This window comes from Heterocephalus glaber, unplaced genomic scaffold (assembly GCF_053883595.1).
Source record: "Heterocephalus glaber isolate CG9 unplaced genomic scaffold, H.glaber_assembly_v1.0 deba00000122, whole genome shotgun sequence".
In the NCBI taxonomy this organism is placed as follows: Eukaryota; Metazoa; Chordata; class Mammalia; order Rodentia; family Bathyergidae; genus Heterocephalus; species Heterocephalus glaber.
This window is the reverse complement of record NW_028258138.1, coordinates 9,506,002-9,527,349: the sequence shown is the minus strand read 5'-3', so window position 1 is coordinate 9,527,349 and position 21,348 is coordinate 9,506,002. Positions and strand designations below refer to the sequence as shown.

Below are 21,348 nucleotides of genomic sequence, written 5' to 3'. Positions count from 1 at the left end.
GGGATGGGGCTGGACCCGCAACCGCGCTCTGCACGCAGCCCACGGCCAGCGCCCCTGGCCCTGGAGGGGCCTCCGCTGGCCGCGGACTGTGGGCGGGGAGCAAGCGGGGACGCTCCGGAAGCCCCGCTGGCGACTTCGAGAGCCCCGGCTCCGGGCGACTCGCTCTTACCCCGGAGGGTCTCCCGCAGAGGGGAGTCGCGGGCTAGGGGCGCGCGCAAGGACAGGACCGCAGCGCAGCGCACGCGCACACGCTCGCCCGCCGCCCAGGAGCAGACGGAAGGCATGGAAAGTTCCAGCCGGTTCGAGAGCGGTAGGTAGAAGGCGCGGCGCGGTGCGGGGGCGGGGCCGCAGGGGGGCCGGACCGGGTCGAGGGCGCGCGCGGCCTCCGTGAGCCTCTGGGGGCCGGGTCCGCCCCGCAGCGGCCGGCGGGGCGAGGGTCCCTACGGGGTCGGAGCCGCGGGCAGCCGAACTACGGTGCGCTACGGGCCCCGCGAGAGGGGGCGGGGCGGGCGGCCGCGCCGAGGGGCGGGGCTGCCGAGGGGGCGGGGTGTGCCGAGGGGCGTGGCGCCCCGTGTGCGCAGCTGCCGAGCCTTAAAGCCCGGGCGCGCGCGGCCGGAGTGTGCTTTCACCGCCCGGGAACCTTCCGGCCCGATTGTCCGCTCCTTCCCGACTGGGTCCTCGCCCGTCTGCCTCCCGGGACTCCGCTCGGTCCGGAGCCACGCGCGCCGAGCGTTCGGACATGCCTCGCTACGAGCTGGCTTTGATTCTGAAAGCCATGCAGCGGGTAAGTGACCTTCCCTCCGAGCCCGTCTGCCCGCGCGGGCGTCCCCTCCGCCGCTAGGCCGCCGTTCCCCGCGCGCCCGGGCGCGGCCCCGAGGGGGCCAGAGCGGGTGGGTGGGCGGGCGGGAGGAGGGGGCGCGCGTGGGCCGGCCGCGCGCGCGGGAGGCGGGGGTGTGCCTGCGCGTGTGCGCGGCCGCGGGAGGGTGTGCCTCGCACGCGGGAGGGAAGGAGGGAGGCAGGGAGGCAGGGTGGGGGGCGGGGCGGCCATCGGCCCGGCCCGCGGAGTCCAGTGGAAGGCCCGCGGAGGACACGCGCGAGCGCCCGGCCCCGGCCCGCCCCGCCTGTCGTGAAGCTGCTCGTCGCCGGCCCCGCCGCCCGCTCCGCTCCGCTCCGTCCCGCCTGCCCGCCGAATCGCCCGCCAGCCGGCCTCCCCGAAACCTCCGTGCTCAATAAAACCTTCACCTAAGGCGTGTTTGTGCAGTTGCCCATCCCACTCGCTTGTAACCGCTCTCACGTTAAAAAAAAAAAAATCTATGACTTCTCTTTTTCTGACTTCAGCGAAAATCCTGCTCCCGGTGCCCTTTGCCGGGTTTCATTCATCCAAGTTGTGGCCTTGCTTGCGCCTTGCGAAGACTTTTCTCCCCCAGCTTTTGATTGATCTTGAGGTAGGGGCTTTCAGGTTTGGAGGGATGGTAAGCGAACCAGCAGCCCGTTCACTTCAGGTGATGGCGCAGCCGAGGACAGGGGTCGGCGGCTGGAGGCAGCTCTTCATCCTCAGTTCTGGGTCAGGCACTCCTCAAGTCGTCGCCGAAATCCCCATTCTTCCGAGAATTCGGTAAAGTAGAGTGTGGTGTATGCTCTTGCCCCTCCGACCCCCACCGGGTACAATAAAAAGATAATCGTCGCTCCTCGTCTGAACTTTGGAAAGTTTCCTTTCTGCAGCGCTAGAGATGTTCTACCTTTTATGTTTGAATTAGGCTTTAGGTTATTTTCTTAGAGTAAGTTTGTTTGAACTTAAGCCTGGGACCCTGGTTCTAAACTCTTATTGAAAAACCAGAAATCATGGAGCAAGAGGAGATTGATTGTTAGAAAGTATGCTTTGCGTAGGGTCAGCTGGGAAAAGGCACCAGGGTTGTTTGATCAGGTCCAGAGAAGGCTGGTCAAGCATGCCTTTGTGGCCCTAAGCTTGCTCTCCCCGCTTTTGGGAGAAGATTGTATTGTTTTGCCTCTTGATGGCTCTTTCTTGGCCTTCCTCTCCTTTACCGGGATACACTTCTTTAAAAGGGTAGGAACAATGGGGGAGGAAAGCAAGTTCGAATGGAAGCATTTTGAATTAAGTGGAGATTGTTGAGCCCTCCCTTTAACTGCTTTTTAGGTAATGTTACAGAACCTGGGAAATGTCAGAAATTGCTGAAATTACTGTTGTTTACCTTCCTTTTCTTAGGGAGGGAGCAGGTGATCACTGAAGAGGCAGTGTGTAGGCATATTTGTTCATTCCATAAACCTTTGAAGTGAGGACTGCACTCTGGTTGACATGGCTGCAAGTATATTGATTAAATGTATTTCTTTCATTATGCTGCTGGTATTGTTTTTTGTGTACTGTAACACCCAGAATTCATAATCTTCAGTGGCGCATACAGTTTTTACTCTAGTTCAGACAAGCCAAGTTTCCTTTGATTAAATAAAGTACCTTCCCACTGCCTGCCTGGAAAGCACAAGGACCCGAGTTCGATCTCCAGTACCCCCCCCCCCCCCAAATAAAAAATAAAATAAGTACCTTCCCTAAAATCCTTGCCTGAGGACAGGGGACAAAAAAAAAAACAACAGCAAAAACTTACAAATAATCAAGAACTCCCCAGAAGGGAGGAGGAGACATCCATGGCAGTAGATAAAACTGTTGAAATTATGTTGGGCTCCTCAACCTAAATACGCTTTCATGTTTTTTTGTTCAAGAACTTATCTCTGAGCTGGTTGTAGATGTGTAACAAACCCCACAATTTACAGATCATCAACAGTTTGGCTGCTTTCTATTTAGGAAAATTGTACTCTAACCAGAATGAATACTTAGGGGAAAATGAATGAATGTTAACACTAGGTTTGTTTAGCTCACACTATCAGAGCTTGATCACTTTTAGCAGGGTCTGAAAACCTTTATTTCCTACCCAAGGCAGTTGTTGCTCCTGTTACGGGAAAGCTATTGTAACCCTCAATTCTAAGTTGCATATCTTTTATATTTTAGATTCTGGGAAGTTTACTTACCAGTGTGGTCCGTTGATAGTGTTCGCCCTTCCTCTAATCATGTATGTGTCTTGGAATTGAGGAAATATATTGGGTAATTTTTATAGTAGATACAGGAGTTTAGAGACTAGTTTTCCCAGCATTTTCTTAGGCACCCAAGAGCTGTACTGTTTCTTGCCTGTCCGAAGAGCGTCCCTACTCTTATGTGGGGGGTATGTTTACTTTCCCTGTGCACCTTCATTATTGTTTTGATCTCTACCTGTGCTCTTTCATATTGAGCTTGCTGAATTTTTACATTAAGAGAAAGATACATGTTGAAACTTACAACATCTCTATTGTAGCAGAATCACTTGTGGCAGTTAACATGGAAGGATTTCAAGGTGCAGTACATGGAATAAATATTTCCTGATGGTGTAAATTTTAGTCACTCAGAAGTTCAATGTCTTTCTCGTTTTTGCAGTTGAGAACTGGTTATGAATCTCTGCTTTTGTTCAACTTGCTAATTTGTGCATTTGTGAATGTAGAACTTTATTTGCAGGTATCATTTAGATTGACTTTTCATGTGTATATATAAAAAAGTTGTAATTTCTGTATTCTCCGTACTCTTACTTTAACATAAATAGTAGGTAAAAGTGTACACCCTAAAAATGACAATGAAGTAATGAATATTGTGAAACCAGGGCTTTGAAGGTGATGACAAGTCATTTGAAAAAGTGGTTGCTTAGACCATATTTATACAAGTCTCCAGAATAAAGATTTTTCGAAATCCTATTACCCCCATATCAAATAACATCTGAAGAGTTTTGTTCACTACTGGAAAACAAAGTATTCAGAGGCGGTAATGTGGAAAGACATAGCTGCAAAGACCAAGACTTCATATTACCAATCTCAACTCAATAAGAGGAAGACCTTTTCTAGCAACTGAAAAAAGGATTGCCTGTGAGATGGTGAGTGCTCTCCTCCACCTTGACCCCTGCATTGGGAACTTTGAGGTGGATAGGAGAGAAGGTGGGTGAGCTCTGATACGGATTTCGGAGTTGCTTCCTGTGAATCTGGGGAAATGGCTGATAATCTTTGATTTCACTTTGTAATTAGGTTTTAAAGATTGTTATTTAGTTTCACTTAGGCAAAAGCTGGTTGCTAGTACATGAGGAGTAACTACACACTGGAGGAACCTAGAAAAGCTGTAGGAAACAGTAAAAATGTTTTACATCTGGAATGAGTATAGGAAGAACTTTAAGGGGAAATATGTGCAGAACTTAAATATTCTTTGATTACTTAGTTTAGGAGTACTTTAATTATCATCCCTTACTCTGTTTGCTTAGAAGATTATCACAGTTGTCCTAGATTTCTAAAAGCCCTGAGAATATTTTTTTCTGAAATCATCACTTAGGATTTAAAATGAGAATGGTTTAATAACTAACTCAATTGCTAAATGAATGCGATAAAGTAAACATTTACATATCCTCTTGTATATGTATTTATAGTAGAAAAATAGTTACTTTGGAAATTTTAAGTTCTTGTTAAAGGATACTATGTTCAGTACTCACTTATTTTTAATTTCATTGCAAAGCTGATTATAGTTTAATATAACCAGTTGTCTTTCATAAGTAAAGAGTTTTATGATATAATTTGAGTTTAACTTATGATTTGGTTTTATTTAGACACAGAAAAATAACAGTGACAATTCAGTTTTGGAAATCTAGAAAGCAGTAGGTTTTCTGGTTGGGCAGTGAAGTCTTTCTGTTTCTGTTTACTGAAGCTTTTTTGATTAGAAAACCTGGCCGTAGTTTGTGTATTCTAGAATTGAATCCAGTTTAGGATAGTCGGCAAGTACTGCCTACAAAATGTTTGCTTTTCGATACCTTTGGAGATATAGGGTGCTAATGAACTTAATGTCTATGGCTAGCCAACCTACACACATTGTAGTTCGGCTTGCTTGACAAAATTTGGCAACTAGGAAGTAGTAACATCTCTGCTGTTAGTTGGTGGGAAACTTGAGTTCAAAAGTGGAAGCATCTTCTAGTGTCAGATGACCATGTCAGCCTTTTTTTCTGTCATGGGCCCTCTGAACACCTTAGTTTATATCTTGTGTAGTGTTGCCTGTGCTTTATCTATGTGAAACAAGACAGTGTAAAATAGTTACCCAGTAATGAAAGGCGTGAGCTTTTGTGGACAATGTTGTACTTTCATGTGGTATTAAAGTTTTCTTGGGTTACAGCTTATTGCCGCGCCAAGTGATTGAAGAAGGAGTCCTGTTCCTGCCCCTGAGCTACAGCTCAGGTGCAAGGAGTGGCTTGGGGCTAAGGAGTCCTTCCTCACCACATAATGGTTTGTATGTATGGAGACCGCTTGTCAGACTTTGACATTCTGCCTTAATACTTTTTTTGTTATTCCTGACTTGCACATTCAATATTTATGAAAGATTTTTAAAATCTTAGAATATGTCCTGTATTAATGTACAGTTTATTGAATCTTCTCAGTTTGATCATAAAATTACCTTAAAATGTTCAAAAGCAATGAGCTAAAGTTTTAAGCAATTAAAAAAAAGTAGTGAGCTTTCTGTGTTTACAGGTGTAACTCATCTAAAAGAAAACTAGAATACAGAAATTTGACTTTACATAAAGAGGGAAGGAAGGATAGAGAATAAATGATATATTGTGCTGTGATTATTCATACCTACAACAATTTGTTGCAATTTATCAGATTTTTCACTTATCTCCTCGCTTTGTGTTAGAATTCACTTCTCATATTCTCATGATTTTATCTGTTTGAGATAACAAGTACCTCCTTTTAAGAAGCAATATTTTTAAACCCAGCAGGAATTATCAACACATGTAGTTTACTCTTAGGGAATCAAAACTTCAGGAGTTAGCCAAATGAAAATATGGTGTCAGTTTCTCTGAAGGAAAAAAACTGCTCGGGAGTTTGGAAAAGGCCAGTTAATCCAATCTCACCCTGATTGTTACTCGGGGGTTGGCAAACTGGCTCACCTCCGGGTTTGACCTAACACCTGTGTTTCTGTGGCCTGTGAGCTAAGAAAGGATTTTACAATTAAATAGTTGAAGTTGGAACTATATTTTATGGCCTTGTGAAAATTATATAAAATTCAAATTTTATAGTCCTTGAATGAAGTTGTATTGGGACACAACCCTGTTCATTTATGTTTATTATCTGGCCTTTTACAGGAGAAATTTCCTGGTCCCTGATTGAGAGTGTTCATCATTTGTCTTGGATTTTTATGGTGCTGTTTTCTAACTTTTCTTCTCTGATCCTTCCCACCCTCTCTCATGGTATCTCACTCTCTCTGATTTTCTATTTTCCTAACAAGCTGACAGCTCTGACTTTTCCCTGTCTCTGGCTAGTGGTAGCCTGCTGGATGGTTCAGAACTTAATGAGTTACTTATCCCAAACTTTCCTCTGTTAGTGCTTCCTTATTTCTGTTTAATGCTTCTCTTCTGTCATCTTGTGTGTCATCTGACAAATCCACTTCTTTTCATTCCTATAGTCTCAATCCCCTATAGTCTCTTCTCTGCTTTAGTTGAGCTGTTCAGCTGTCTCAGACTCTTGGACCTTCTCAGCTCGTCTTTTTTTTTTTTTTGGTACTGGGGATCGAACTTGGGTCCTGCTTGTGAGGCAGGTGGGGGAACCACTGAGCTAAATCCCCAGCCCCTGTCTCTTCTAATGTACTGCTGAAGGGAGGGCAGTAAATACCCATAAATACACTTGGAGTACAAATATATTTGTTCTTGAGATACTTTAAAAGAATTAAACTGAGATACACTTTTGACAAGGAAATAGTAGTGTTGTGTAGTGAGGTCTTTTTGATTGCCATACTCCTTGAGTATGTCAACACCATTGCCAAATTACTTCACACTTCTCTTTCTCAAAGACATTCAGAATGAGGTCTCTGGTATGAATCCAGCCTTTTTTTTTTTTGCTTCTGGGGATTAAATTCATGGCCTTGCACATGATAGATAAGTGCTCTTGCATTGACCTAGGGAAAGCCCCCTCCCTTTTAAAAGTTTGAGACAGGATGGCCTTGAACTTGGCAATCCTCCCACCTCAGCCTCCTGAGTAGTGGGGATTACAGGAGTAGCTGGAATTGCAATTGTGTGCCATCATGCCTCAACTTACTTTTTAAACCTGGTTCAACCTATTCATTAAACCTCATTCAGTTTCTTCTTCATTACAACTGAGTAAACAAAGCTGCTGCAGCGCCTGGATATGTCATTTGCCTTTATTTTCTTTGGTTTCTTGCATCACAGTGCTTCTTTGAGTGTACTCCCTTTCCACATTACCTCATCACCATGAAAATCTGCCTCAAGTTCATTTTAACTTAATACCTAAAATAGGACACTGCATCATTTGGAGTATAGAGTATGAGCTTTTCTTTGATTACATAGTGTTTTTCTGTCTCTCACATAGTTTCTACTTTGTATTAACAGTTAATTTGTGACTGTATCTTCTTTGTTAGATTACAATTCTTGAGGGTTAAATCTTTTTCTTTCTGTCTTCTGCTGTGCGTTGCGTGTATAGTAGATGCCCACTTAGCTGTCTTAAGGGTTACTACTCTGAACCCTGTAACAGTTCTTTGTCATGATATAGCACATTGACCTCTTGTGTTGGTAGGTTGCTTTCAAGTCAGTGCACCTTCCATGGACTAGGTGAGTTGTGTGCTTCCCAGAAGTGTTGATTTCCAAGACTGTTCTGTGGTAGATAATCTTGTTACAACTTGGATATCAGGTGACCTGATGAAATGAGTGCGAAGAAAATTTGTTTTCCCTGAAAACCAAGTTATATTCTTTGGACAGAATTGATAAAAGGTGAGTTGTTAAAATAATGGCTGTAGAATTAGATGTGGCTGAAATAATGAAAAATTTATGAGGAAGAATAATGGTACAGGATTCTTTGTGTAGACTGCTATACAAGGATCTTTCAGAGCTTTGCACTTTAACAAACCTCAAACTGGAAATTGGATGGTGCTTTTGTAGATGGCTTAGGTCAAGCAGAAGGAGCTTCAGCCAGCAGGAAACTGCAAAGCGTCCATGATACTGCGCTCCAAGGCCCCTGGCCCCATGTTAGGGTTGGCAAGTGAGTGGACATTTGTGTGTTAAACTTGAGTAAAAGGTTTAAGGTATGTATTTAGGGTGTTTTGATTGAATATGATTGTTTTGGCTATGAAGACTTCTTCAGTATGTGCTCTGATTTTTTTTCTTCCCTAAATGAATAGAACAACATAGGATCACAAGTGAAGTTACTGGTTGTGTTATGGTGAACAAACAGAATTGGCATTGGGAGAACAGAAAGAGCTCTAAAGGGAGATGAACCTGTTTTTGGGTCCTAGCACCTATCTCTTAGCACCTTAACCATTTTGGTTCCTCAGTTTCTCGTCTGTTAAGTGGGCGTAATCCTTATTGGAGGGCTTTTGAAGATACAGTGGTAACACGACCTTGGAGATAGTATTTAGTATATCATTAGAATGGCTTTGTGATCTCAGGCAGTTACTGAGCTTCATTGCTTAGTCTTCCTTTGTTTACTGACAAGACTCCAGAAGATTGAATCAAACCTGAAATGCAGTTTTTTTGCTCAGTATTTGAGTTACTGATGTTGGTATTTACCACTCCACTCTAAGATCTGTTACTGCCATGTGTGGGCCTGGTTTCACAGACTTTCTCTCACTAGAAATCCAGATTTTATAGGAAATCTGATCATTAAGATGTTGACAACTAACTCAAAAATATTTAAGTACCTTGGGCCAAGTGAAATGAATAGACTTTAAACCTCTTTCTGTATTTATATTGACAAAACCCACCCTTTAATCAGTCTTGGTTTTCTATAGGACTAATAGCAACCACTAAATGGCCAGCATATTCTTTTTTTCTTTTTCTTTTTTTGGAGCTGGGTTTAGAACTCAGGACCTTTACACTGAGCTCATTTTATTTTATTTATTTTGAGGCAGTGTCTTGCTAAGTCACTGAGTTGCCCAGACTGGGCTGAACTTGTGATCCTCCTGTGTCAGCTTCCCAGAGTGCTGGGAATACAGTTTGTACTGCCACACCTGGCTTCAATTCTTGAACGAAATACCAATCTCTAGTTTCGGATTGTTGGATTATGTGTGTCCGTTTAGGCTGCAGTGTCTTTGAAGTCTTGACTTCAAAGTTGCACATGACTGAAGTATGGGACAACAGTTTAAGCTATCAGCAATTGATATTCATAATCTACTTCAGATGTCTAAATCACTTATTTTAAGCATGTATTAATACAATTTGATTTGTGCCTATTAAGAATTTAGGGGTTTGAAATACTGCATAGAGGCAGAGATAGTGCCTTATTATCCACGATCCCTGGAAATTAAGTATTTGAAAGAAATTTAGCTTTCTAGAATAAGGAGATTGTGATAATTTTTTTTTTTTGGTACCGGGGATCAAATGATAACTTTTTTGACTAGCCTTCATGTTTCTGTAGATGACAAACCAAGTTATATCAGTTTTTCTCTTTTTTGTTTTTTTCCCCTACTCAGCTTCCACTCCAGAAACCTAGCACCAAATCACAAATTTAAAACCCCAGATTCAGGTTGTTGCTGTAACATATCTTTTGGTCCACAGTTCTTCAGTTGACTTGTTTTGTTCCCTTCTCTACTGTAACTTTTTATTATGATTACAGTGCCCTCGTTCAGGGAATCCTATCCACTTTGGGAATACCTCAGCAGACACTGGTATTGATAAGAGCTTAAAAATGAAATGACAAGTGAAAACATAAACTAAACTGGCACTTAGTCACTGGTGCACCAGAATCAAGAGTTCTTGGTTTTGTTTTTGTTTAGACTTCAGTTTTTAAAATGTTCTTGACATCTACCCTGGCTAGAAATGCTTTGATTTTGTCAGGGGAAGAAACCCAAATGCAGCTGTTAACAGCCAGATTGCTGTGGATGTAGTCTAGTTGAAGAACTTTCTTACTGTGGTGAAGGAAAATGCAGTGCTGCACTAGAGGCTCTCGTGGAAAACGTGCAGTCCTCGTTTCCATTAGAAAAGTGCAGAATCAACTAATGTCATCTGTCCTGTTTTTGGTTTGTGTTCAGTTGCCCTGTGTGTGGATTATGAGTATAAACCATCCATCCAGTACTGGTTTTGATCCAGTTGATGTTGGTGAAGAAAAAGCTACATTTGAGGGTAGGCTCTTTGTCAGGTGTACCTAACTTTTACTTTTTAAATTGCTGGACATTTTTAAGTGAATGCCCTAGTCATAGATTGCCAGCAGTCAAGAGAAAGCATTGAGGTGAAGTATGAGGTATCATCCAAAAATACAGTATTTAAATTTTAAAAAATCTGTAGTAAGAAAGACACAGTGACATTAATCCTCCTCAGAATATACTCCCTTGCTTCAGACATTTATCCCATTGTTCTTGCTGCTTTCTGAAGCAGTTCAGGAAGTCCTCTTCTTTTTTGGGGGGTTAGCAGGGATCGAACTCAGGACCTTCCACTTGTGAACTTGTGAGGCAGGTGTGGTGCCACTGACCTAAATCCCCGGCCCTGGAAGTTCACCTTTGTAAGCATTTTTAGTTGTGTTGTTGTGGCTGCATTGATTCTACATTTATCTGGCATGGTCATTTTGACTTTGGGGAAGAGTCAGATCTGGTGAGTAAGGTGGATGAGGACCCCATCATATTTTTACGAGCCTGTCTTTCCCTTAGATGGCACTTGGCAGCAGCATTCATTGTATTTTTGATCACACCTTAAAGATATGAAAGAGGACTTCCAGAATTGTTTCAGAAAGTGGCAAGAATGGTGAGATGTATTTGAAGTGTGTGGGGTATTTTGAGGAGTTAATGGCTGTTTGTCTTTTACTATAATAAATTTTAAAAATTTAACATTGACCATACAATATGATCACTCCTTGTTTACAATCTTGACACATTGAGACACCAGGTTTCCTTCAGGGAAAGTCCATGCCAGTGGACCATTGGCATCACAAGAATGCCATTCTCACGTGTTGACTAAGTAAATTTTTTCAAATTCAATCTATGTATAAGCGAAAATGAAAAAACAAATTTTTCCTAGTGTCATTTTCTTGATTATTTTATCTGAGTAGGATGGAGTCATTGGACACTAACCTGTAATTTTCAGAATGTTCTGTTTGAAACACGAGGAAAATTTAGCTGCATTCATAATCTACAACACCATGCCCCCGGTGTATGTTCACTTTCTAAGGTTCATTTCAGGACGTATTTTTTTATCAGTCCTTCCACATCCACTTAACGAGTTATCTCACTTGTCCTGCACCTTAACTTTTTGAAAAATCTTACATTCTCCAAACCTTGAGGGAAATGAGGTTTTTAAATTTTCCAACCAAAATTATCTTTCTGAGGAAACATCCAGCTTCAAGATCTGTTTATGACTTGGCTTCCTGGGATAGTTAGAATCTGGTTTACCAAGAAGATGCTTGTGTTTATGTATTCTGCCTCATTAGAGTTGAAAATGAGGAAAAACTAGTATCTATTCTAGGAATAAGTTTTCCAGGAACATAAAATTGGAACCAAGTAGGATGCAAACAAAAAAACATGAAGGTGAACCACAAAGCTGACCTAGTTGGGTATTTTGCCACTAATAAACCATAGAATTGTTAGCTTTGGAAGTAAGATAGATGAGTGGTAGTAATACCTAACCTCAGTGATTGATTGAGCAGGGACTTACACGAACATGTGTAAATATGTGTGTAAAATATGTATCTTTCCCCCTTTTTTGAATCTCAACCTTTTTTTGTTTTTTGGTACCAGGGATCGAAGTTGGGTCCTTGAGCTTACAAGGCAGGCGGCATAATCACTGACCTAAATACCTGGCCCCTGAATCTCAACCTTTTATGGGTTAGATAGTATGATTTAACATTCTATGAATGAACAAACTGAAGGAAGAAGGTGTGTAAATGACTAAGTTGGTCTTCTGAGACAGCCTTGAGCTAGTCATGGCTTTAATGACTTCATTTGTAAAGAAGAATTTATGCTGTAGTTATAGAACAGTAAAGTCCCTTTAAACTGAAGGAAATGGTTCACTATTTTGATTATCTACTGGACACCAGCACTGCCATGTATTTGGGGAAATACCGTGTTCATGGTGTGTACATTCTGGTAACAGACAAACTAGCAAATGCTGTGAAGAAAACCAAAGAGGATAGAAGGACAAAATGTGGCAGTTCCATTTTGGTTATGGTGTTCCGGAAAGGCAGAAAATTGAGTGATTACTGGGGCAGAAGAGTGGGAACACGAAGGAGTGTCGGAGTGATTGTATGAAGGTGTACTTAGTCCAGAGAATTTTTCTTTTAGGTCCTCTGAAAGCATTACTCCAAAGAATTGGCAGGGCATATAATTGTTTAGTGGTTAATTCTTTTTTTTTTTTTTTGGTACGGGGATTGAACTCGGGTCCTTGTGCTTGTGCTTGCGCAGCAGGTGGCGAAACCACTGAGCTAAATCCCCCGCCCAGTGGTTAATTCTTTTTTCTGTGAGACTTTTTATCTAGTTGTCTAACCTGACGCTGCCTTGAGGTGCATTTCCCCCCCATTTTATAGAAGTGAGAATTAAGTAGCTTTAATAAGTGTCCATATTGCACCCATCAGTCTCCTCCAGGAGTTAATAATCATTTTACCAATTTTGCATTCCTCCCCAATTTTTTTTTTTGGGGGGGGTTGGTTGTTGGAGTTAGATTTTCTTAACCTTGTTTAAAATTTCTGATTGTTACATGAGCAGCTCATTTAATGCTTGTCTACTTTTTTGCGTGGGTCACTCATTGTTAGAACTCAACATATTTGTTTTATCTGCACTGTTTGTATTGCAGAGATCTTGATATGCCTTTCTTAGGAATAAAGGGCTTTTTCCCAAGCACAACTTAACCTTCAGTCAAAATGGACATTGATAAAATAGTATTACAGAATACTCCATTCATTTTGAAACTTAAGACTCTCATTCTATTAGTTTGTTTTGGTTTTGTTTTTTTAAAATCCAGTATTCAAAGGACCATGCATTTAGTTGTTTATAGTCCTTTCACAGTTCTAAAGCCTTTACTATTAAAGAATGGCACTTTGAAGAGGTCCTCACATTGTTCAGAATTCCTCACTTAGGATTTGCCTATACAGTAGTTGCTTTCTCATGATTAAAGATACGTTAAACGTTGTTGGCAGAAACATTCATAGGGATATTGGTTTGTCTATGGTTGGGAATGTTGGGCAGTCATTTGGTTTGAATAGTGTCCACCAGATACAGCCCCATTGTAAATGTACCTTTTGTAATAAGTGATATATGGAGTGACAAACTTGAAACTGAATGTTTTCTTCTAACAATCATCCCCTGGATTTAGCATCTGTAATGATTCTGAATTGGTTATTGCTGGGAATACTTTAAAGCAAAGAAGTATTATCTTTTCACCTAAAAATGTTTAGTATATATCTAAAAGATAAGAACTTCCGAAGACAACCACGCACAGCACCTTTATGACCCCTGACCATAGTTTCTTAACCTGTGGTATCCATACTGAGATTCCCTGAATTATCTGTGTACAGTTATGATTGAATTAAAATCCAAATAAGATCCACAGGTTATATTTACTCAAGTCTCACATCTCTTACTTTGTAATAGCTTCCCCCATCTGGATTTATTTGATCATTTCCTGGTATTTTATAGGTGTCCTGTTCCAGGTATTTTCTGTAAACTGATAGGTAGAAATTTGGTTAGGTTTGGGTTTTGTTTTGCAAGAACAATTAAATAGTTCTGGGGATAGCATCACATCAAGAGGCACATGTGACTGTCTTATAGAGGTAACATCCATTATAATCATTGCTTTATGTACATTCTTGCATTAGGGGTTGCAAGTGATGATTTCTTATTGCATCATTTCTTTTATATCAAATTAGATTTTTATTTCTGACTTGTGTTTGCTTCTGATGAGTGTGTGTGTGTGTGTGTGTGTGTATGTATGTATACCTTCCTGAAAAACATTTGTTAAAAGAGATACTCTTCATCTTTATGAGATATTCCTGTACTTCAGTGATCCACTAAAGTGTACTCAGTTTTCTTTATCTATACATTGGGAATATGCCTATGTTTTGAGTTTTTTGTGAGAATTAGTGGAGCTTATACATGTAGTAAAAAATAGTGCTTGGCACATGGAGTTTGGTAAATGCTAGTTTAACTTTTTGAGCCTGGGGATGTAACTCAGTGATAGAGCAGTTGCCTAACATGCATGAGGCCCTGGGTTCAATCTCACCCCCCACCCCCAAATAATAATACAATGAATAGCTCAGTTTTGTTGGAACATTGAACTAAAATGTAATAGAAGGGAGAAGTTCTTAATGAGTGGCCATCAGCAGGAAGCTTGGTCTTGTTCTGCCTGTTCCCTCGAACTGAATGAAGTGCTGCCTGCACATCTCAACCTGCCCTTTTGAGAAAACAGCCACCAGACAAACATGCACAGGGAAAGCAGCAGTAAAACGTGGAGCACATTTTTAAATGGAGCTTGTACAGTGAAGGGAAGTGGGCCCCTCTTGTGGTGAGTAGTTGAGGGAGATGGTTGCTCCATATATAGACATGCACTGTGTCGTGGCCCAGAGATTTTTATCTGGACAAAGAGCTTTCTTGCCTAGTCTTATTTACCTTTGTCATTCCACACACTCTCAGTTGTAATAAGCTGTTTGAGATTGGGGGAGGGAGATGCTTTATTCCTTCTTGTCCTTTTTAAGCCACCATCGTTGCTTAAAAAACACTGTTGTTGGTTAGTGATTGTGCATGATAGCGGAAATTGAGCAGTCTTGATGGAGTGCACTTATTAATATTTGATTAGTGTATTTAACATACATTTGAGGATCTGCAGTGTGCAAGATGTGGTGTTTAGACACAGACCACATCCGTGAACAGTGTAGACCATAATCTCTATTTGGATGGAGTTTTAACATTTGGAGTGAAGAGACAGAATAAACACTACTTGTGTAATATTCTAGAAGGTGTTAGGAAGGGATTGAGATGGTCAGGGAGATTATTTTTGAGGAAGACCTAAAAGGAGAGGGGAGCAAGTCTTGTGGAAATCTGGGTGTATAGTATTTCCTGCACAGAGAACAGCCAGATACAGAGGATTGTTTGATGCTTTGTATTGAAAGGCTGTTCATGCCTTGTAATGGATCAAGGGCAGAGGCATGGAGACAACTTAAGAGACCAGGACAGTCATCTGGAGGAGATGAGATGGAATCAAAGTTTGGTCTAGGGTGATAGTGGTTGATGTGTAAGTGATATGATTATGGCTGTATTCTAAAGATAGACCCAGCAGGCGTTGCTAATGGCTTATGTGCATGTGGGTTAAGAAAGATAATGAGCCAGCAGGAACGGATGACTGATGATGTTGGCCTGAGCAATAGTAAGAATGGTGTTGCCTTTCACTGACATGAGGAAGAGAGAGTAGATCAGGTTCTAGGAGACGAAGCCAGATTGTACTCCCAAAGACAACAAGGCAGTCACCAAGGCCCCATTCAGTGAGAACAGTGGTTCATAATGTTAATAATTCTCACATTTGTAGATCATGCAACTGGTTCCTTTCAACCTAATGTCATAAGATTGGAAGTTAGCAGGTAAAAATTAGGTTGGATAGATTCATGGCTTATGGCAAGTAGGTCAAGTGTAGAGATGTAGCTTTTTTCTTTTATTATTGTCTGGTGGAAGGATTAATTAATAGTGATAGAGAAAATGAAGGCAAAGCCTTTGACTTACTGAGAACTTTGATAAGCTGTGGTTTTATAGCTGACTTGTCAAGGTATCTAATCTGTGTTTACTTAATCTAGGAAGCCAGTGTCTGGAACTTATTTTTAATCTTATATTCTCTTTATGTCTCTATTCATTCACATATAATTATTTGTAAATACTTAAACTAGATTTTGTCATATGTGCCATTTGCAGTCTTTGTTAATAGTTGTATGTCCACCTTTGGTATTTTCTCTGTATATGCAAATTTTTAAACATGGATGATATGGAATGATCTTGTATCAATGTTGTTATTCCTGTCAGTAAACGAAGTCTTTTCCTTTGAAGAGAGTATTGTGTTGTGATTATGGGGAGAAATTATGTAGACATGGACATGTGAGTGCAAGACCTGGTGTATACGCAAATAACTAGCACATTCTGGCGTACACTGCATACTACCTGTTTGGTTTCAGTTTTCTTGTCTGTAAAATGGTCATAACAATTGTTCTTATCTCATGATTGTTGTGAGGATTAAAGTAATCCACCCAGAACTAGTTAGTCAGGACTTAGTTCTTAAGATCAGGTTTGTTTGTTTCTTTTAATCTTCCATTTATAACTCACTTGTCTTTGATAAATATTTTTTTTGAGCAGATAGTGCTGAGCCTCTTGAATTCTCCCCCCTGAGTTACATAAATGTTTAGTCATTGAGATTATATGATACAGTATCATTGGCATGGTTCTGTTATTTTATATTTTCATTTTTCTCAAAAAGGAGGTGGTTGAGTTTTCACTGTATACATGATCTGGTTTCATCCACATAAAAGTTAAAATAAGTGATAGTTTCACACTTGTTCCCTTATAATCTAAAGTTCCTATTTCCCAGAGAGTTTAAAAAAGAAACCCAAAACTAAATCCATTGTGAGCCAACTCTTAAACATTGATAGAGATTAAAATAAGTATTTTGGGGGAAGAGGTAGATGTGGATGAAATGATAAATGTGGTGGTTTTTGAGCTTTTCTAGGCAAATAAGATGTCATTTGAAGAAAAGGTTTGTTTGCATGGGATATTGTTCACACACATACTGATCAAAATAGAGCTGTTTTGGTTCATAAGTGGTTGTGAGAGGTTGTGCCTCCCTTTCTACCCATTATGGTGCATGAGGAACTGAAAGTCCCCGGAATACAGTTGGAACAGTATTTTGACTCCAACCAGGATTTTTATACATAACGTACTTTAAAAAACCTGACTAGCCAGCTTGGTGTGGTGCACACCTATCATCCTTGCACTCTGGCAGGAGGAACGCAAGTTCAGCCGTAGCCCGGCAGACTTAGGGGGCTTAGCAAGACTCTGTCTCCAAAAAAGAAATGTGGGTAGGCTAGGGATGTAGTGTGAAGGTCCTGGGTTCTGTACATAGTGCTGCAGAACAGAGGAAAAAACCCTGAATAGTCAAAGTTACAGGTGATAGAAATGTTTTTTAGAGGCTTTAAGCCTCTTAAATGTTCAGGGGTACTATATTGCACAATTACCTTTAAATGTTGCTTCAGCTCCACTTGTGATTTAAAATTGATTGGAGTTCATGTCAATTTTATTAGGAAAACTCACTTTTACTTTCACCTGTCACTGATAAGCCCTATCATATTGTGGTTCACATCTTTGAGGTAAGCAGAATTGAGGACAGCTCAGTACCAAGTGCCATTTAGTGTTCCACTCATGAAATTTCCTTTGCTGGACCTTGATTTGAAATGACAGAAATGAAAATAAATAAATGTTTTACATTTTACTTGAAGTGATGTTAAGTAGGAGCTAAGAGCTGATGAGGTATATGGGAGCCTGATTAAAATATTTGTGAGAACAGCATATTTAATATATTATTTATTTTTAATCTAGTCTCTTATTTAAGTAAATTTGAAGATTTGAATATGCCTGGCACATAGTTGACATTTACTTTGAAAGGGCTAATAACATTACCAGTCCATTCAGGCTGTGGAAACATTTATTGAGCCATTGGCCTGTTGTACTGGGCAGTATTGCCCACTTTCTATATTTTATTCTTCATTATGCCATTCAGAGCTAAGCACTGGTTGTGTGTTATAGGTGAGACAGTTGAAGTTCATAGAGATAAGTTGTTTGCCCAAGATCCTACAGTTAGGAAGTGGCAGAGCTTGAAACCTACCTCTTCAAAGCTGACTGCTTTCCGTTGTTCCATGACATCTGCATGTCCCTGGTGGTCGTTTATACCCATCACCTTTACAAAGTCATGAAATCTGGTGGTAGTGAGAAAGCAAGCCTCTGGTATATACATGTTCTCTTTGTGGTAGGTTAGAAAAAGGTGATTATAATTCAGGCATTCAGATTTTTGGAAGAGTCTGTGTTACATAACCCTAGCTCACCATGTGAATAGTCTTCATTTGGTTCGGTTCTCATGTAACAGGACTCATCAGGCCTGCTTTGCACAATGCTGCCAGGGCCTGTTCACCTTGCCCCTCTGAGTGTGTGTTTATAAACTGACCCCAAAGCTAAAGATGTTTGGTTACTTGTAGGGGCACTGAATTCTACTCTTTTATTAGTTCACGTGTGTCATTGTACTTGTTTATGATGTGGAGCCCTGATTGAGTTTAGGGTTCATTTTTCCCTGTTTAACTTTTAATATAGGTAATTTTTCTTTTTAGATAGAGTGACCATACAACCTGGATTTTACAGATTATATCAGAATGATTTCTGGGCTTGGTAGAGGTTACCCTTTACCTATGGCACTCATGCCACAACAGGCTGATTGATTGAAAGCTCTAAAAGGTTCACGATCACTGCCTTAGATGGTAGAAGAGAGATTTGATCATTATAACTAATTCTGTTTTGGTAAGCATGTTTTATATCACCTGAAGGAGTTTAATAGCAAATTTAAATTTGATCTATCTAGTTGGTCAAGCACAATAGATTTTTATGTATACTTCTCTCAATTCTTCAGTTGTAATTTAATTCATTGAGATTACATGACAGTGTCAGTTGCATACTAATTTTCTGTAAAAATAAAATACTACTTTCTAAGAAGACAGTCCTCTTTTATGGGGAATCTGCTGTTTTCAAAATACCTTCATGTTTGAAGTTTGACTACCCATTATCACTAGGGAACCATATCTTTATACATTCTACAACTATATATTTTACTGTAGAAGTAATTTTTAAATGCACTACCAAGGAACCAACCCTCATACTTTTCATTATTATACCTATTTGATTACTTGTCCCATTTTCTCATTTAAGACCTTTATCTGAACTATGAGCCATGAAAAAAGGCATAAATAAAAAGAGATAAGATAAAATGCATTAAAAAGCTTCACACTAGCTGAAGAAAAGATTTTTCCATGTGTATTTTTCCTAAGAATAAAGGAACTCTGGACAGTATTCGTTGTATTTTTTTTGAAGAAATATTTATTCGTTAAAAAGAAAAAATTGCATTAAGCTTTTATTTCCAACCCCTGAAAGGCTGAAATTTAAAGGTTTCACAATCTTTATTTATGACAAGAATATGACATTTACCTGTGTTGTAGTCATAGTATTTTATATCTTTCTGCAAACTAAATTGACCTCTTTTTGGTTTTGTTTTTCCTTTATTCCACTTTAGCAGGTGCTGGTTTCTGTGTGCATCTTGTTTAAATTGGGAGAGTCTTAAAAACCTCCCCAGTCCCCAAAAAAGGTAAATGATGAAAAACAAAAGAAAAACCCTACCCACAAACTGATATGGTGTCCACTGAGCGGACTGTCAGCAGTAGCTTTTGAAGGGTCTGAAGAGGTAATATACAGAAAGAGTTGAATTCAGCCTTAACTTAGGGTTTAGCCACTCCCTAGGGTTTAGCTATCTCCCCTGTGGGTGGACATATTCTGGGGAAGTTAGGAGTCAGGCCTTGCATAGTAATGTCAAAGAGTCTGAGCATTTCACAGGGGGCAGAACCTGGATTGCAGAAAATGTTACTGATATTACTGCTGCTTTATAGTGATGGAGAAAGGAAATATTTATTTTACTTTTGAGCATTTTATCTCTGAACAAATACACAAATGAAACCTCCACCCTCTAAATAAAAACAAAAAGGCACTAGATATTTTTTCTCTCCCTTCAGGGAGCACATAGTCACTCCCATTGAGAAGAGCAATACCTGAAAGGTCTTCTGACCTCCTTTGTGCTAGGGTTAAGTTGAACAGGTGACATGGATATGACTTAGATATTGGGAGCCAGAGGATCTCCTTTGAACGCAGGATTTCCTACCTACCAACAACACTTTGAGTGAGGGACTATCCCTTACACAGATACATTTAAAAGTATGCTTTTAAATAACATAGGTTTATTACTCATGTGAGATCTCATTAAAATATTAGGTGGTTATTTGTGAATCATTTCCAAGTAATTTCTTTAAAAACTTAAAAGCTTTTGGGTATGGGGAAGGTGGTAATAAGATATGACTAATTCAGGAATTTTCAAGTATAATGTGATACAAATTCTAACTTCTAAGTATTTTTGCCTTTGGCAATTTTATTGATGCCAGCCATTGACTCTGACTTCAAGGAAGCAGGATTTTAATCACTTTTCATAGCATAATTATTATAGTGCTTTGTGTTTACAAAAGGGATAAAGATGGGATTGACATTTTTTTCTAGGCAGTTTTATGAATTAGGCCTAATAACCTATTTGATAGAGCATTAGTCCTGAGGCATTACGTCTAACTTATTGTCAGTGAGAATTGTGTTTATAAGTTTTTAGCACTGTGGTCTATTTTGAACAGTTTTGAAAAGAAGTAGCCTTGGTATCATTTGTGGGATTTACATTTACTGTTTATTTAAAAAAAAATACCATATTTACCAGAAAGCAGCAGATTTTTCAAGTATGGAAAGACATTCTGAAACTGTCAGTGAGAAGGAGAAATTACTTAGAATAACATGTTGAGGCATTAGGTTGAATTATAATGTTTTTCTTAACCTGCCTGTCAGGTGCAATTATAATTACTTTCGAAGAATTAGTATTTGTCTCTTCACCAGCAGAAAAACCGTCAAATTCATAAAAATAATTTTAGGTAAATTTAAATGTCTGTTTTGCAGAATGATTATCTTAACCCAGGACTGAAAATCATGGACTTACTGAAGATCATTTATTTAATGGTGGGCAAATGTGTGTTTTGTTCAGGTTTGGAAGATAAAATACTCCAGAAAACTACTTCCCCTCCTTACTTTCTATATCATTTGAATGAAAAGGTATTAGATGGAAGAAATACTCAACAAAATTACACCTGAGGCAGTACTTTTATCAGAGGCTTTCTTGGAAATAATGCCTGAAGAAAAGGAAGAGAAGGAAATTACCTCTTTTAAAGTTTTATCTTTTCTTCTCGCTAACAGAAATCTTAGGGTGGTTTTATAACTTGTATGTTTCCAGTTTTTTGTGTGGAAGATCTTGTTTCCCATTAGGCATCTTGTAAGTTTTAGGTTACTGTGTAATAACTATATACATTTATAGTAGGAATTTAGAATAGTTTTCTAGCAATGTGTTTGTATAGATGGAACAGTATTCTGTATGTAAATGATCTGGGGATAGATGCTAACACCGAGTGAACACATCTGCTGTTTGTTCCATC

At 39.9% G+C, this 21,348-nt stretch overlaps 2 protein-coding genes across 3 annotated transcripts in view; both read left to right on the top strand.

Annotated features, from left to right (window-relative positions):
• Positions 1-217: 217 nt before the first annotated feature.
• The window catches only part of Slc5a3 (solute carrier family 5 member 3), a 33,160-nt gene continuing 12,029 nt past the window's right edge, over positions 218-21,348 (top strand). Inside the window, exon 1 of one of the 2 annotated variants that reach the window (XM_013071311.3) lies at positions 218-310. The gene's annotated coding sequence lies outside the window, so the exon portion shown is untranslated. Of the gene's footprint in view, positions 311-622; positions 785-21,348 lie in introns of those variants that run through there. The other variant, XM_004842331.4, reaches the window with a different exon arrangement.
• Mrps6 (mitochondrial ribosomal protein S6) overlaps positions 614-21,348 on the top strand; it is a 72,467-nt gene continuing 51,732 nt past the window's right edge. Inside the window, exon 1 of the mRNA XM_013071312.2 lies at positions 614-784. Coding sequence (XP_012926766.1) covers positions 740-784 — 45 coding nt within the window. The 5' untranslated portion in view covers positions 614-739. The remainder of the gene's footprint in view (positions 785-21,348) is intronic.